Source organism: Bactrocera tryoni, chromosome 5 (assembly GCF_016617805.1).
Source record: "Bactrocera tryoni isolate S06 chromosome 5, CSIRO_BtryS06_freeze2, whole genome shotgun sequence".
Taxonomy (NCBI): domain Eukaryota; kingdom Metazoa; phylum Arthropoda; class Insecta; order Diptera; family Tephritidae; genus Bactrocera; species Bactrocera tryoni.
The window spans coordinates 12,505,540-12,521,141 of NC_052503.1; the positions used below are offsets into that span (position 1 = coordinate 12,505,540).

Sequence of the window (15,602 nt, forward strand, 5' to 3'; positions counted from 1 at the left end):
GAAGTCCAATTCAAACCAAAGCAAACCAAAAGCCACAAACTCAACAGCCGAGCGTAGTAAGCCAATCACGATCGAGTGAGAGTACGAAGAGAACGACGAGCGACGCAAACGGCTGACTGCGCTGCACTGCCGCTGCCGCCGTCAGATAGGCATACGCGAGGAGAGCAACTCTATAAAATGCAGCGAAGGTAGAAAATTCAATCAGTTCTGTTACAGTTTTCAGCTGTAAAACATAACTTATCAGAAAATTGTGAATTTCACAACGTGTCCAAGCTTCCGCTCCAACTGCAATAAATTCTTTAGAACACTAGTATATTGTACAACAATTGTAAACGGAAATCTCGTGTGATCGTGACTACTTAAATTTCCATGTTTGTTTAATTGTCGGGATCGTTTGAAAGCAAAGCGTTACAAGAACAAGAACAATACGGTGCGAACGTAATCTGTGTAATGTCCACTTTTTACTGTTCGAAGTTTATCCATCGTGTCGTATATCGCGTGACTAAGTGTCAACACCAACAACCACAACAAAAGTATCAAGTACTCTTAAAAAGGCTATAAGAATTTGCATTGAGCATAAAGAGACTTCTCAAAAAGCATTAAGAAAAAAAAACAACAAATATAAAATACAACAAGAAAAGAACTTTTACCAAAAAGCAGCGTTAATTCCAACGAATGTCATATAAATTGCCATTACTGCAAACGCCGCATATCAGTGTCGAGTTAATCACCAAGCATCAGTCTAAGGCGCTAATCCAGTAAAGCACACACATACACGCGCCCGCGCACACAGATTGAATTATTTCGAAATTTTGTGAAAAGGCGACATAACGAGTCCCAACAGCGATACCAGAGCGTGCATAGGAACGGCAGCAAAATCTCGTTAACAGTGCGAAGATACTTTGCCAAAACGGAGTCCATACGAGGACCTATGTCATCACAAAGCTATCTATTGTTATTACTGAAAATCAATTCAAATCTACAATCGAGGACTCAACATAATCTAGAGGTGATAAATTCATTCATAACATAACACGAGCACAGTTGATTTGCGAGTTTCACAACGTCAAGAAAGCGAACCTACAAATTAGCTGCTGCCCGCCTGCCAAACGTAAAAAGAAAGAGATAAATAATTAGCGAGTGAGAAAACTCAATTTCGGTGCAATCCAAGAAAGTAAAAAACTTATCCTGAACGTGTAATCACGACGACTATAACGACAACAACGAAAAGTTATCCTTCAAGAGAAACTTTTGTTTACCGCAATCATTCATAACCGAAGGAAAAAGAAGAAAATCAATGTGAGTATTTTGTGTTGGCAGAGAAAATTATTAAATTTGGAGTGTTTAAGAACAGCATATGTATTATTGAAGATGGTGCTTTGAAGGTTTTGAAAGTAATGTTTATGTAGCTACATAGCTTTGAAGGAAAGGATTGAGTGTTATATGTAAATATTTTATTTTTTTAAATTTTGAAAAATTTGGCTTTTTACACGAATTTTGAATAAAAGCGGTAGATAATTGAGTGCCTTATATATATTTTATTTATTTAAAATAATGAGAAAATTTTCATATATTGAATTTCGAAGAGTTTTTGAGTGATTTTTTTTTTGGTTGCAAGGTCACTGATCTAGCTTGTGAACTTTTTTATTTTTAAAATTTTAATTTTTTGGGATCATTTTTATTTTGCAATTATTTTAGCGTTTTTACTGATTTTTTAATTTATTTAATTTAATTAATTTAATTTATGTAGTTTAATTTAATTAATTTAATTTAATTTAGTTAACTTAATTTAATTTATTTTTTCTTCGGGTGCTTTTTCAGTCATTTTTTAATTTTTATATAATTTTTGATACGTCTCGTTTATCATAATTTTGTTTGCAAAGCTGGCAAGAATATGCCTTAATCATATACATAAGTATGGCTAAAATAATATGTTTTAGAAGGTTTTCCCCCACACTTCTTTATTTCTCACATACTTATATTTTGCATACGTCATATCAAAATAAAATTGTTTTAATTTTCTGATGCAACATTTGTCATATATTTGCTCAAACAAAAGCAAGAAAGAATGAATAAATGGCAAAAACCTCAACTTGACACTCTAGTCAAGCATACGTACATACGAATATGTATGATATGAGTTGAGTAGACAGTCGTCGAGTTAACCAACCAGACAGCGATTAAGTAAAGAGCGTTTAAGTGCCTACGGCGAGTGTGCGATCACCTCAAGTGTAGGCAAAAGCTTAATAGAGCACAATTAATGTGAAGTAGGCATACTACATACGCACAAATATACATACATATGTATTTAATGGTAGCTATGCAGTAGCACATACATACATACTTGTACTGTCGCGATCATTTACATCAGACGCTCCAATTATACACACAGCAAAAAAAAAAGAAATGGAAAAAATCGAAAAGCTAAAAGTGCCACTTGGCCAGACACTACAATACCAATATATGTATGTATAATGTATGTTTGTACTTTTTTTACACTGTCACTATATCTAAAAATAATCGAGCACAACTCTTTGTGCCGTTGAATGAACAAATTTACGTCACCAATTTAATTTTATGCACGCAGAAATTGTATGCGGCGACTCTTGGTGGATACCTTGGCCAAGAAAATTGGCGTTGTCCATTGCTAAGGATTCACACTAGACTTGAGCAATGAAGAAAGTAATTATTGAATACTCTGAGTTTGTAAAATTTAAATTTATACTTGTGTTTGTATGTATGTTCATTCATTAATGAAGTTAATTTCGAAAAGATGTGACTTTGCGTATATATTTCTTAGCCAAGTTGCTGCATGATCACTGATCAAGGTTTTGGTTGTGGAAATATTTTAAGGACAATCCATTTTTAATAATTTATAAATCAATATAATTTTTTTGTTTTTAAAACAAAAAGTTAACGATAGTTTACTTTTCTTTTTCAATTCTACGAAATTTTTAAAATTTCAGCCTTGAAAAGACTAAATCGCTTCCCAACAGCAACGATGAAATTTCACATATTTCTATCATGAGAAGTGTCATTAAAGAATTATATACATACATATTTGTATTTTTTATAAATATCATTCCAATAAAAACATTATAAAATCCGACGGCACTTGCTCTAAATATTATATATTCCAAAGTCCCCATCGCTTTCAATTATTCATTCGAATTTCTACAAAATTTCAAAATTTCTGCGAAAGTCATTTATTAGCGCATACTCATACCTACAAACATACACATATATCAGCAAACAATTTCATCGCACATTATTTATATAATAAACTTACTAATCCATTTTAAGCTACTTAGCTGCTAAGCACTAAATGCCACCTACTTAGAAATACACATTTCATTGAAAAAAATCTGCGTATCATTCTAGTAAGATCGCTCTCGCTGACCCATTTAAAGCAAGAAACACAAAGAAACAACAGCAACATATCAGCATTAAGCAATCAAAGCTAACATTAATGTCGTATAGTCATAAAAAAAATATTATGTGTCCACCGTAATAAGGGGCTTAACATAAATTTACGGATCTATTAGAGCATAATAAAAATAAATATTAAAACTCTTTTACGAGCGTTTAATAGCGCGCATTAAATGCTGCGCGGATTGTGCTCGATCAGAAAAAGCTTGTCATACATATGTATGACAAACAACCACGAGACCTATAGTTGTTGACCCAGTAGGAAAAATTGCACGCCTTTGGCAAAATCTAGTTAATTCGGGAATTGGCAAGCTAAGGTAGTTTCGTAAGACAAATAAAGTTATATAGTTGAAGTCGTTGCAAGGGATTGTGTGAATATATTACCGAAGTGGCATAGGTTATGCCTAATTGATTAAGCGAGTTGCTCGTTCGATTCGGCATTATTTAAGTTTTGTTGAAATCAAGACATCTTTTGTGGCTATTGAAATTATGTTTTATTATATCTTTGAGAGCAAACCAAAGTATTAATTATTAAATTTGGCACTTGGTTTGCAAAATAATAAACATTTTCTAATACAAAAAAATATATATTATTAAACTTTTTTATTATGAAAAATATTATTAATAAAATAATTAAAAATCGAGGGAACAGTACAATTTTCCATAAAAATATGTCATTAATGAAACGATAACAAACGGAGAGAGCTTTACTTACTAAATTTCGTTCTGAATAAGTGTCAACTAATCCAAGTCATTCCGTCATACATTTATTGACGAATTTTAGTATATAAAAGTGGCGTATACTATTAAATAAGTAATTCATATTGGTCGTCTGAACCAGCCCACAGAAGATTTCTACCAGAGCCTGATTATGCCTTTCGACATATTGGTCTGTTATGTACAGCAAGTCTCAGCTATTGCAGTTTGAAAAAAGCTATACAATTTTTGAAAATTTACTCCACAAAGTTAGAAATTTCCTGCTAGGGCACACATATTAAATATACATATGAGAAAAATTTGTAATAAAAATTGTGATTAATTCGCACATTCAAATTCGATTGTGTACTTAAACAATTATAATTCTTGTATTTATTACTTTTTAACGACAATGTCTGTATACTTATATATACTATATTTCGCATACTATGCCATGGTTGTTAAGCCGTGCATTATTGGGAAGTCCACGAAAGGAAAGGCAAAGCTAACGTGGCACACTCATGACTCATGGCTCATGGCATGATTTCCATAATATTATTTTTACTTTTTTACTTTCTTTTTTTTGAATTTATTTATTATTTTTTTTATTTTTATTTCTGTTTCGATTTGTGTTGAGTTGTTTGAAGCGCTCGGCTGGCCATTTAAGCGTTTGCTCGTCTTACCTAATTAGCATGACAATTAGTGTGATGCTACCACCGGTACGACGAGCACCTTGAACACGCTGAGGTGGCTTCTGGATAGAAGCAATTAATCGGTAAAATACATGACAGCGCTATCGGCGAATATATAATAAATTATATATATATTTATATAGCTACAACTATATATACCTATAATATATAGTATACTTAAAATGAGAAGACAAAAAAAGTGAGGATCACTTGCTTTATAAAAGTGTTCGGCCTATCTGCGGACTTTCTAGTGCGCGCAGTGACGATCAGTAGGTAACAAGTGTCTACCAATCACCTTTCCTGTGTTTGACGTTTACTAATTTAATTCAACTAAATTTATTTCGCTCATACAATAAGCGATAAGCGAGGATCATATGGAATTTGATTTTTCGATAACCCCAGTTTGTGTATGTGTGTGAGTTCTATGCACCGATCGATTCTATATACGCGTGGCTACTAACCACCAAAGAACAGCTAGAAGAGGCTACACCCCTACAAATATATATACTATACTATATTCAAATATAATATATACGCACGCTTTCGACCGTCCATTTCGCAAAATCTGTGTAGTCACAGTTGGCGCTGCGCGACTTCACAAAATTCACTTTGGAATGTCACGTAGGCACGATAGTAGATTTTTTAAAATGATAAAATAAAATAAAATGAGGCAAAACAATTTAAAATATTTGCAGTAGTTAGTAGCAGTGATCTTCGTCGGCTTTTGAGCTATTTACGTAATGTATTTAAATTTATTCGTTTCTTGAGCTTGTGAATTGCCGCGACTCCTTGGCCCTCATTTATGCCAGGCATATCGCTGAAGTGCGAGTACATTTCAATAAATTTAAAAATTATATTAATTTCTTTTTTATTTATTTTATATAAATTTAATGCAATTAATTTGCGTTATCTGTCGCACTTGCGCGGCTCAGTGATACAATTTTCTGAGGTGATTGACCTATTTATGCTGCGTAACTTTATTGTCGCATATAAATCTTTTTTGTGATTTGATTTTTAAATTTCACATTTCGTCAATTAATCTTAATCTGTTATCTTTGCTTGCATTTCATTCACAGAAAATGAATATAAACATATTATTAATAGCACAGCTTGTGCTCTTTGCCGCCTGCATACAGGGCAGAGCCATTGAAGATGTCGACAATTCGATTGAGAATACCGGTGAAGGTGACGGTGAAGGACAAACGGAAAAACAGCGTTCACCCTTCGAGCATGACTGGATTAAATTCGCCAAGAAACCACCAACCAAACTGCTGCAGTCGCTCGGTCAGCCCGTTGAGATTGCCTGCGAAGTGATGGGCTCACAAGTGCCCACCATACAGTGGGTGGTGGGACATTTGCCGTTGTCTGAGGTGAGTTACAAAGCAAAATAAACAAAAAATAAAGAAAAAAGAAAATAAAGTTACTTTTCACATTGTAGCATAAGAAAAAAATAATATATAATTGAAACAACAAAAAATATATATGTATATTTTATAAAAAAAAATGTATAGAAAAATATATATGTATATTTAGTCGATTTTTTTAACAAATCTTGTCACTTTTAAATAACTCAACTCATTATCATTCTCCTTTCTCTCTCTCCTTCCTTTCTAACCAACAGATCGACAGCGTTGAATCCAATGTTATATCCGAATCATCACCGAGCGCCATCGTGCGTGTACGATCTGTACATGTCATCGATCATATGCTGAGTGAGGCACGCACCTACACATGTGTCGGTCGCACCGGTGGCAAGACCATTTACAGCTCCACAATTGTCTATCCACAAGCGGACATGAAGGAGCTGGTGCAAGTACGCGACAAACCATTCCCTGGTCCACAGAAACCACGCATTGTCTACCACGAAAAACTCCATTTGGATTTGGTCGACTCGAATATTGTATTGCCATGCAAGGTGCATGCTCGTCCACGTGCTGAGGTCTTCTGGATGAATGGAGAAGGCAAATTAATTGAGCCAAATCATCGTTTCAAAATTTTGCCATCCGGTGATTTGCTACTCTCGAATATCAAGTGGGAAGATATGGGCGCCTACAGGTGTATAGCACGCAATGCTATGGGCAAGGATACTGCGGATACGTTTGTCTATCCAGTACTTGTAAGTAGCTGATTAATATGTTTAAAATTTAATAGAATACTAAAAAATTTGTTTAGGAAAAAACATTTTAGAAACAAAATTTTAGAAAAAAAAATTAGGAAAAAAATTAGAAATAAAAATTTAGAAGTAAAATTTAGACAAAAAATTTGAAAAAAATTTAGAAAAAAAATTTTAAAAAATATTTAAGAAAAAAATTAAATAAAAAATGTTTGGAAAAAAAAATTAAATAAAAAATTTTTGAAAAAAAAAATTCTCAATAAAATATTAATTTATTTTGGATACACATGTAAATCCACCACCAATGCCACCTTTTTATTCAGAATAACTTTTAACTCAGTAGCGCATTTTATTATTATTAGTTTTTTTTAATTTTCAAGAAAAAATTAAAAAAAATAATTTTAATTTATTTTTATTTTTTATTTATTTATTTTTAATTTTTCAGTATAATCTCAAAAAAAAATTAAAAAATACTAATACCAAAAGAAGTCACATTTTTTAAATTTTTTTTTAAATTTTTTAATATTGTTTTTCACGCAAAAATAAAATAATATTGTCTGTATTTATACTAAAAATTTATTTTTTTGTTCTTACCATTGCAGAAAGAAGACAAATAAACCAATTTTGGATATGTGAAAATGTCGTCTCCCCACCTAAAACAAACACACACACACACATGTAAACACTATACAAGGCAGTTGTACGTATGTAAATGAATGCACACGATAATAAAAAACGGTTCCTAAGTGAAATATGATACCATTGTATTGTACGTTTTATTATAGTTAGTTTAAATGCCTGCAAAGGTGCTACCCCATATTTGCGTATGCTTTTTAAAAAATAAAAAATAAAAAAAAAATATTAAAACTAAAAAAACAAATTAAAAAAAACACAAAAACATTTCCAATAATACAAAAAAAGCACAAAAATATTAAAAATAAAAAAAAAAACAAATTAAAAAATTTTAAAATATTTTTTAAAACTCTTGAAAAAAATATAAGAAACACAGAAAAATGTACAAAAAAAACATACCAAATAATAATAGGCTATTTTACTAAATAATTATGTAAACAAGTATATACACAAATGAAAATATGCACACAAACATAAACGCTAATGAAATGTAACCAGCTCAGATTCTTACTTTAAACCAAGTATACTTGCAACGCTTGCCTTGCGCATGCTTAACTGCACACAAGCACATACACATACATAGGCACACGCCGCAAGTCGGCAAAGCTACAAATAAACGCATTAAAACTAAAAATTATATCAGCGTTCTGTTGTGCGCGTATACACAAGTCCACACATACACACATGCAAACACATGCAGTTAACAAGACTTTGTTTTTAATATTATATAATTATGTATTACCTTATTTTCTAAATATACTAGCTCAAAATTTCTCATTGGGAAATTGCAAAATCTGTTTTTTTTTGTCTAACTGCCTACAACAAAAGCAGCAAAATGTTTATTTATTATTTTTCCGTCTCGAATGCATTCACAGCGCTTGCAAGTAGGAAACTTCACTTGTCTTCAACTTTTTGTCTTCGAAATGATTTGTGTTTTAGTTCGTAGTTTGCATTAGTCATTAGTTTGCTAATTTTTTACAACAACAATACCAGTCACTTATATGTGTACATTTAATTTAGTTTTAGTTGATTTAATTTAAATTTATAGAATAATAGTTTAAAAATTGGCCGTACTTAATTTTCACTTAACTGAAAAGTATTTAATATTTTGTTAAAACACACAATGTATTTACATAAACACATACACACACAACTCACGTATACATAAATACCTATATATAAATCTCAACTTAGCAACGCCAATACATAAGCATACACACATACAAACAAGAATTCATTCATATCACTAAGCATTAATTTATTTATTTTTACCAAATATCTCATTACAATAGTTGTTTAGCCGATTATAAAAAGAATACAAAGAAAAAATAGCGAAAATGCTGAAATCACTGAAATCAGTAGCAACAACAACACACAAGCAGATGCATATGCTCTCTAATTTATATTAATTTAATATTGTAATTCCACACATTTACTGATTTAAGTTGTTTTCCGTTATTTTTTCCATAGTAAACTTATTAAATTAATATATACATATATGTTTAATTAAGTTAATTACATTTATGTATAATATGGTTTTATACTGAACTGATGTTTAGAAAAGACACACAATACAACGCTGTAATAGAAATAAAACAAGTAATTTATGTGTTGAGATTGTGTAAAAAATATACAATTAAAACTATGAAAAAAAATTCAATAAAAATTATAAAAGAAAATATACTTACGGTAGTTTGTATTTTAACTATGAGGATGTGAAAAGACCAGGTAAGGTCTCTTCGTATTTGCTAAAATAAAAAATGACTTCAAAGGTTTTGAACGAGTTCCATTGGATATTGTGGCCCAGAAGTTGAAAAGCATAAATCTGGGTTGCACCTCAAACAATTTTGTTCGCAAAAAATTACCAAAATTTTTTTCCGAAATAATATAATTCATGACCACCGAATAATATTGATAAAAAAAAAAACAATTTAAATTCACAAACCTATGACTAAAGTTAACCAAAATATTACAAAAAATTTCCCACTTAATTTCCGTATGTCATCAATCTTTATTTTTTTAATCTGGTCACTAAAATTGTTGACCTTCCATAATTCATAAATTCGGCCACAATTCGTAATTTTCATTTTTTATCTGGTCACCCTCGAAAAAATTTTTAAACTGAAAATCAAAAGTGCATTTTCACCGGGCTTACAGAAATTATGAGCAGGTTGCAATTCGTTTTTCAGATTCGTGCAATAATTTCTGTTCTCAATTCCGCTCTTACTCATTCACAGGCATTATTACTGCTTTTACACGTTTAACGATGATGGCCTACAAAATTTTCTGTTTACCTGATACCGCGGTCAGAAAAATAAGGAAACTATACCCTAACCTCGTTAACAATGGCAGTGGGTCACTTGTGCCAGGCACTGAAGCCTCGCTATCAGGGAACGAGTGGGTGCTCCCCGTCTCCTTGTGTATTCTACTACCGGATAGCTGCACTTCGCATGAACTTGGCAAGTGCTGGGTTATCATCGGTTCATGCGATGTTACAAGATCATTTTGACCTAAGATCGGTCGTAAACGATCCATTGAGCTCTTTGTGCTCAATACAACTAGCTTCTCCTTAGTTTCGGGGGTGTTAACAGGCTATTGCCCTATCAGCTTCCATGCTGTAAGGTTGATAATGTTACCCAACGCAGTAAGACGAGATGCAATCTTTTCACTACTACTTCCTTAATTGTGCTGTGTTCGCGAGGTCAAGGCTTAACACGTAGGAGCTCACACTTTCAGATGTCCCACCGAACTGATGGAAATAGAAACTAAATGAGTGAGCAAATTTTTATAACCAAACATTATTTTCTAGAAAGCATTCAGAAGAAATTTGCTTTAAAATTGGAAGTTTATCAATGTTTTGAATTTTTATCGAGTGTAATTTACAAAATGTAAGAATTGGAAAGAAAGAGATGGATCGAATTCTAAGCGAATGATTTTCTGGATGGTCGGATATTTATCGATTGAAAATAAGGAAACTTCCACTTTTAACAGGCGCACAGAAATAAACACACCATCATGTAATAATGAGCGTTTGAGAGCATTATCTAAACTAAGATAATTTATTTGTTTAACCGCTCAGCTTCCAGCAGGTGTATAATGTAAAACACTGTATTGATATTCTAGTTAAATACACTGGTCACCTACTAAATTTTCTGTTCAGCTGGTATTTTAGCGTGGGTTGTTTTTTTTCTATCAGTTCTTTCTTAATGCTTATTAGTATACTACTAATATGACGATCAAATTAAATATTTAATTTTGAGAAAATATTTTTATATTGAACAGGTCCCGCATTACCCTCATTTCAAGCTAGACAAAGGGTTTCATTTTTTTAGCAGAGAAGTTTTTCAAACCCAGATATTTATAGTTATTGGCTAATATAAAATAAAAAATGATATAAAATAAAAAAAATATTCGAGAGGTTTATATGATTCGGGTCAAAAATATTTTAAAATGAAATCTTATCAAGAAAATAAATATTTTTATATTTTCTAAAATACAAAACTTTATTATTGTTTTCAAAATGAGATCATTCGGAGTCAGTGCCATCTCGTATACATTATGCGCAATTTTCCTAAATTTTTTTCGGGGATGACCTCAATACAACTTAAAGTATAATTTCTAGAACAATGGTAATGTCGCCAGCAAAAAAAAAAAATAACGAGAGGTGCTATGGCATTTAGGTATGATACCTAAACCTCAAGAGAAATTAGTGCCTCTGAGTGGATCGCAAGTCAGCAATGTGTGCCTCTCTAAAATCTTCTCTAAACGCTTTCCAATATTCAATGAAAAGTTTTAGTAGAAGCTTCAAACTTACCTAAGAAAAAACGATGTGGTGTTCTGGTAGCTTTATCGACACACATATGATTGGAGGTGTCATATAGTCTCGTAAAGTTGTAAGTTATAACGAACCGAAAAAATAGCGTTGAGAATTACAACTGCGTAAATTCATTTTTGTATGTAATCCAACAACAATTTTTCCAAACAAGTATAAAAATTTATAATTTTATAATTTCAGGATGCGTTATGACAAATTGCGTTTGCCTTAGATGTAACGAAAGTCTGCGAATAAAATAAACGACTCAATACGATTTATTCATACATAAGTTTATAAATTTATTTAATAATTCTCAGCTGTTGCACTTTTACATATAAATTATTCATTCGATATACATGCGTAATCGTAAAGCAATACAATACAATTACAATACAATACAGTTAAAATTCCATATATTTCAATTATTTGACACTTTCGTACAATTTCTCTCTCTGTGCAATGGATCTTAAGAAACCTAATATGGTACGTCGAACACACATGATAGTGTTTTTCTATTTTTCTATATTTTCTTTATATTCTTAATATTTTATTTTAAATGTACTTTTGAGTTTCAACAATTATTATAACCAATTATACTCGTATATTATATATTGGTAGGCATACAAGTCTTTGTAAAATGGCAGAAGAACAAACGTAAATTTACATACAGATACATACATATAAGTACATATATATATATATATATATATATATATATATATATTTATAGCAATGTGTGGGCTTCTGTCTGACTTGTATGCATTTAGAATTTTGTCAAACGCACGTTTACACTACATTACATTACATTACAATTAACATAATGCAACTATATATAAATATTGTTTGCAGCAAATCTGTGAATATCATCAATACAATACGTATACTCTATATCTAAATGTTAGTACAGGGTTCACATTTTCTTTGTTTTGTTATGTAACTACAGTTCAATACATTTTTTTTTGTATGTTTCTCACATTTGTTAAGTATTTATTATAGCAGCTATATATGCGTCTAATGTTTGCATTGCTAGTTTTTTATTAATTTTTAATATTATTTCTTGATTTTGTATTTGTTTGACTGCAGTTATCTTTGCTCCACGGCTTTTGTCTTTTTTTGCAAAAAAAAAGCACCATCTCTTAATAATACTCAAAGCAAGTGTTGGAGGGTAATAATTACACATTTCCGTATACTTAATAATCATATTTCACTCATTTATAAATAGATATGTGAAGTGCGCGTGTTGAATTGCTTTATAAGCCTCTTTTTGAGACAAGAGATAAACTAGAAAGTTTAGATTAAATGAATAAGGAAATATACATATGAAGCTTAACATTCATACACAGTTATATAATTGCAACTTTCATTTATAAGTCGAACAAATCCAACTAAGTGCTCAAACCATTTATATTTTGGCATTCTTATCAGGCATATAAGTTCTGGAAAGCCATTAAAACAGCCACAGAACAATGACTTTCTATAACAAAGAGCATGAAAATTGTTGAACAGATTTTACACTGTATAAGTTCTTACCCTCAAGGAGTTACATGGGTTTACGGGCTTCAAAAAATCTAATTTTTTATTGTCTTATTAAACTTTACAATATATCTAGAATATTTTCCTAAATTTTCAAGTTAATCCGAGTAATGGTTTCGGAGATACAGCCTTGAGAATTTGTACGCTCGAGGCTAGCTAGGCTACGTGCGCCCTCCTTAAACGCATTCTTCTCGAAACTGTGTTTCTGAAGTCGATTGGTAAGATTTCTCGAGAACACCTCAGCCGATCTTCATGAAATTTTACACAGATCTTTGAGATATAATTCTTAAAGACTTGAGCGAAGGATTATTTTTTTCGTTTACAACTATAAAAAAAAATTTTCGCAGTAAGGTTAAATTTTTGTTTTTAAAAATGTCTGCCAAAAATCCAATTTTCAGTTTTTTTCCTTCGTCCAAGTTCTAAGTTAAGGTTTTAACTAAAACATGTATTTTTTTCACTTTAGATGATCGTGTAAGGAGTTATTCTGCCAACGCAGGCGCATCTTTTTTCCGAGGGGTTCCCGTAAATGGCGTCGCAATGAGAGTTTAAACATATTTTTTCCATAAATATCCGAATTTCTTTGTTAATAGTGTATGTTTGTAACAAAAAAATGGCTGTTTTTTACCCGAGAAAACCCATGTAACCCCTTAAAGAGTTGTCAAAATTTTCTACCATAAAGGAATATTTTCGATATTTTGATTTTATTATTACCATGTTCAAACAGCTCAATTAGCTAAGGCATTAAACGCGTGTTTAACAAACTTTAAGTATTTTTTTATTCGTAATTAGAAGAATCTCTGATCGAAGTTTTCGAAAAGTTAAAACTGGTCAAATATGATTATTGTTAAAAACCAGGGTAAGAATATAACATTGCGTCAAAAAGCGAATCTAAAGTACTATATCCTAAACACATTTCTTTACAATGTGCCACTCAACTTGCTCAATGTCTTAGAACTCAGCCCATTTACTAGTGAGTAATTTTTTAATGATAATGTCAAACTAATTTATAATGAATTTGAAAATATCTTAATAGTGAAAGTTGTAATACTTTAAATTGAATGGATAAAAGAGGAATGAATTTATGGTTTTCGAGTTAAAATGAAGAGTATAGTCACCGTGAAAAGTACGATTTTTGAAGCCATGGCAGGTTTCTAGAGAAATTAATTATTACTCAATTAATTTGATGTTTTCTACGGCCAAATTATTTTAACAGTTGAGGAAAGGTATAAATATTGGTAATATACCTTACGGTAAATAAAATGTATATAATCATGCTTGAGTTTTACGGCTGATTCTGTATATGAGTAGCATAAAAGTATTCTCGCTTTGCTTGATAGTTCATACTTTAACAATAAAACGCAGAAAATATGGTACGCCAGATGAAGGCTTTGCTTACCGTGCTTCTCTACATAAAAATGGCGACTACTGTTTTTCAAAACAGAAAAAGGCAACAGTTGTCCAATATTTTGCTTTGATTTGCTTTGCACCGCTTCGATGTGAAGGAACTTATACTGAAGCTAACTTATCCGACAAAGCAAAATTCTGAAGCAAAGCGAAGCACATAGTTTGGTGTTTGGAATTGAAAAAAAAATTAAAGAAAAAATAATAGTTTGATCAGCATTTATAAGAAAAGGATTTCGCTTGCAACTTAATCCAATCAAATGGAGTACTTATGCATAATGTTATTATATACGATTATGAAGTAAGCAAGGGAAAAAACTCCATACATCACAACCTTTTCTTTGATATAATCTCGTGCATTTAACAGACCCGGTAAACACCATTTATGATCAATGAAAATATCAAGTTTTATGCACACTACATCTGCCAGGTGCAACAACACGAACGATAGAATAATCCTGTGTACATATATGTATGTATGTATGTAGTTATAACCATTAACACGCTTGTATGCTGAACTCATTGTCACTCCAATGCTACTCATACGTGGTTGAGTTGTTGGCACACTTTTATGTTAATTTATTTCTTCTCTTTATTAGTATACGTATATTCATTGACAAATTCAATATTGTGAAATTAAAGTTTTATCTGAATGATATTGAGTGCGTCAAACGGCCTGCAATGTCTGTGAGGAGACCACGCCACCTGCGCATATGCCGACATAGCCATAGACACAGTAGTGTCCACATGTTGTCGCCATTGATCATCATGCCAGCAAAGTATACATACATATGTAGTTATGTTATGCTTTGCTGTTGCTATGCGCAGCTTTTTTCACACATTTCACGCTTCATTCATCGATGATTGGAGGCACTCAACACGACTGCAGATGGTTTCAGTAGTGAGCGCTGGTGTTTCGAGCAAAATGTGAGAAGCGTGTAGTTGTGTGGTGCATTCATGTAGTTTTTATGTAGTAAATAGTACAGTGAGTACCAAAATTGAAGACTAATTATAGAAAAGGAAAATTGTAGAAAAAATTGAACAAGCTTTCTTGATGCATACTCCATTATTACTTTTGAAACGGGAGAAAAGTTTGGCATTTTGAGTTCATTAGAGAATTGAGTGTGACAGAAATATTTTTTGGGTAAATTTTAAAGAAATTTATCAACTTAGCGATCATGGGCGGAACTAATTAAAATTTTGTTGCATAAAACTCTTTTTATCTCTATCGATTAGCAAAAGCATAATTTTAATACTTAGAAGAATACTGAAAAAAGTCGTAGTTTTTATA

The 15,602-nt window shown here is 31.6% G+C and overlaps 1 protein-coding gene across 1 annotated transcript; it reads left to right on the forward strand.

Moving 5' to 3' along the window:
- Positions 1–213: 213 nt before the first annotated feature.
- LOC120777650 (neural/ectodermal development factor IMP-L2) lies at positions 214–7,785 on the forward strand. Its single transcript, XM_040109102.1, has 4 exons — positions 214–1,299; positions 5,894–6,187; positions 6,439–6,933; positions 7,533–7,785. Exons 2-4 carry the CDS (start codon positions 5,897–5,899, stop codon positions 7,545–7,547), a joined length of 801 nt encoding a protein of 266 aa, XP_039965036.1. The 5' UTR covers positions 214–1,299; positions 5,894–5,896; the 3' UTR covers positions 7,548–7,785.
- Positions 7,786–15,602: the final 7,817 nt, after the last annotated feature.

Excerpts from the sequence above, each read along its gene's own strand:
- LOC120777650 (XM_040109102.1), top strand. The coding sequence starts at position 5,897 with ATGAATATAAACATATTATTAATAGCACAGCTTGTGCTCTTTGCCGCC. Across the intron at positions 6,188-6,438 it reads GACATTTGCCGTTGTCTGAG|ATCGACAGCGTTGAATCCAA; the intron begins GTGAGTTACAAA and ends TCTAACCAACAG.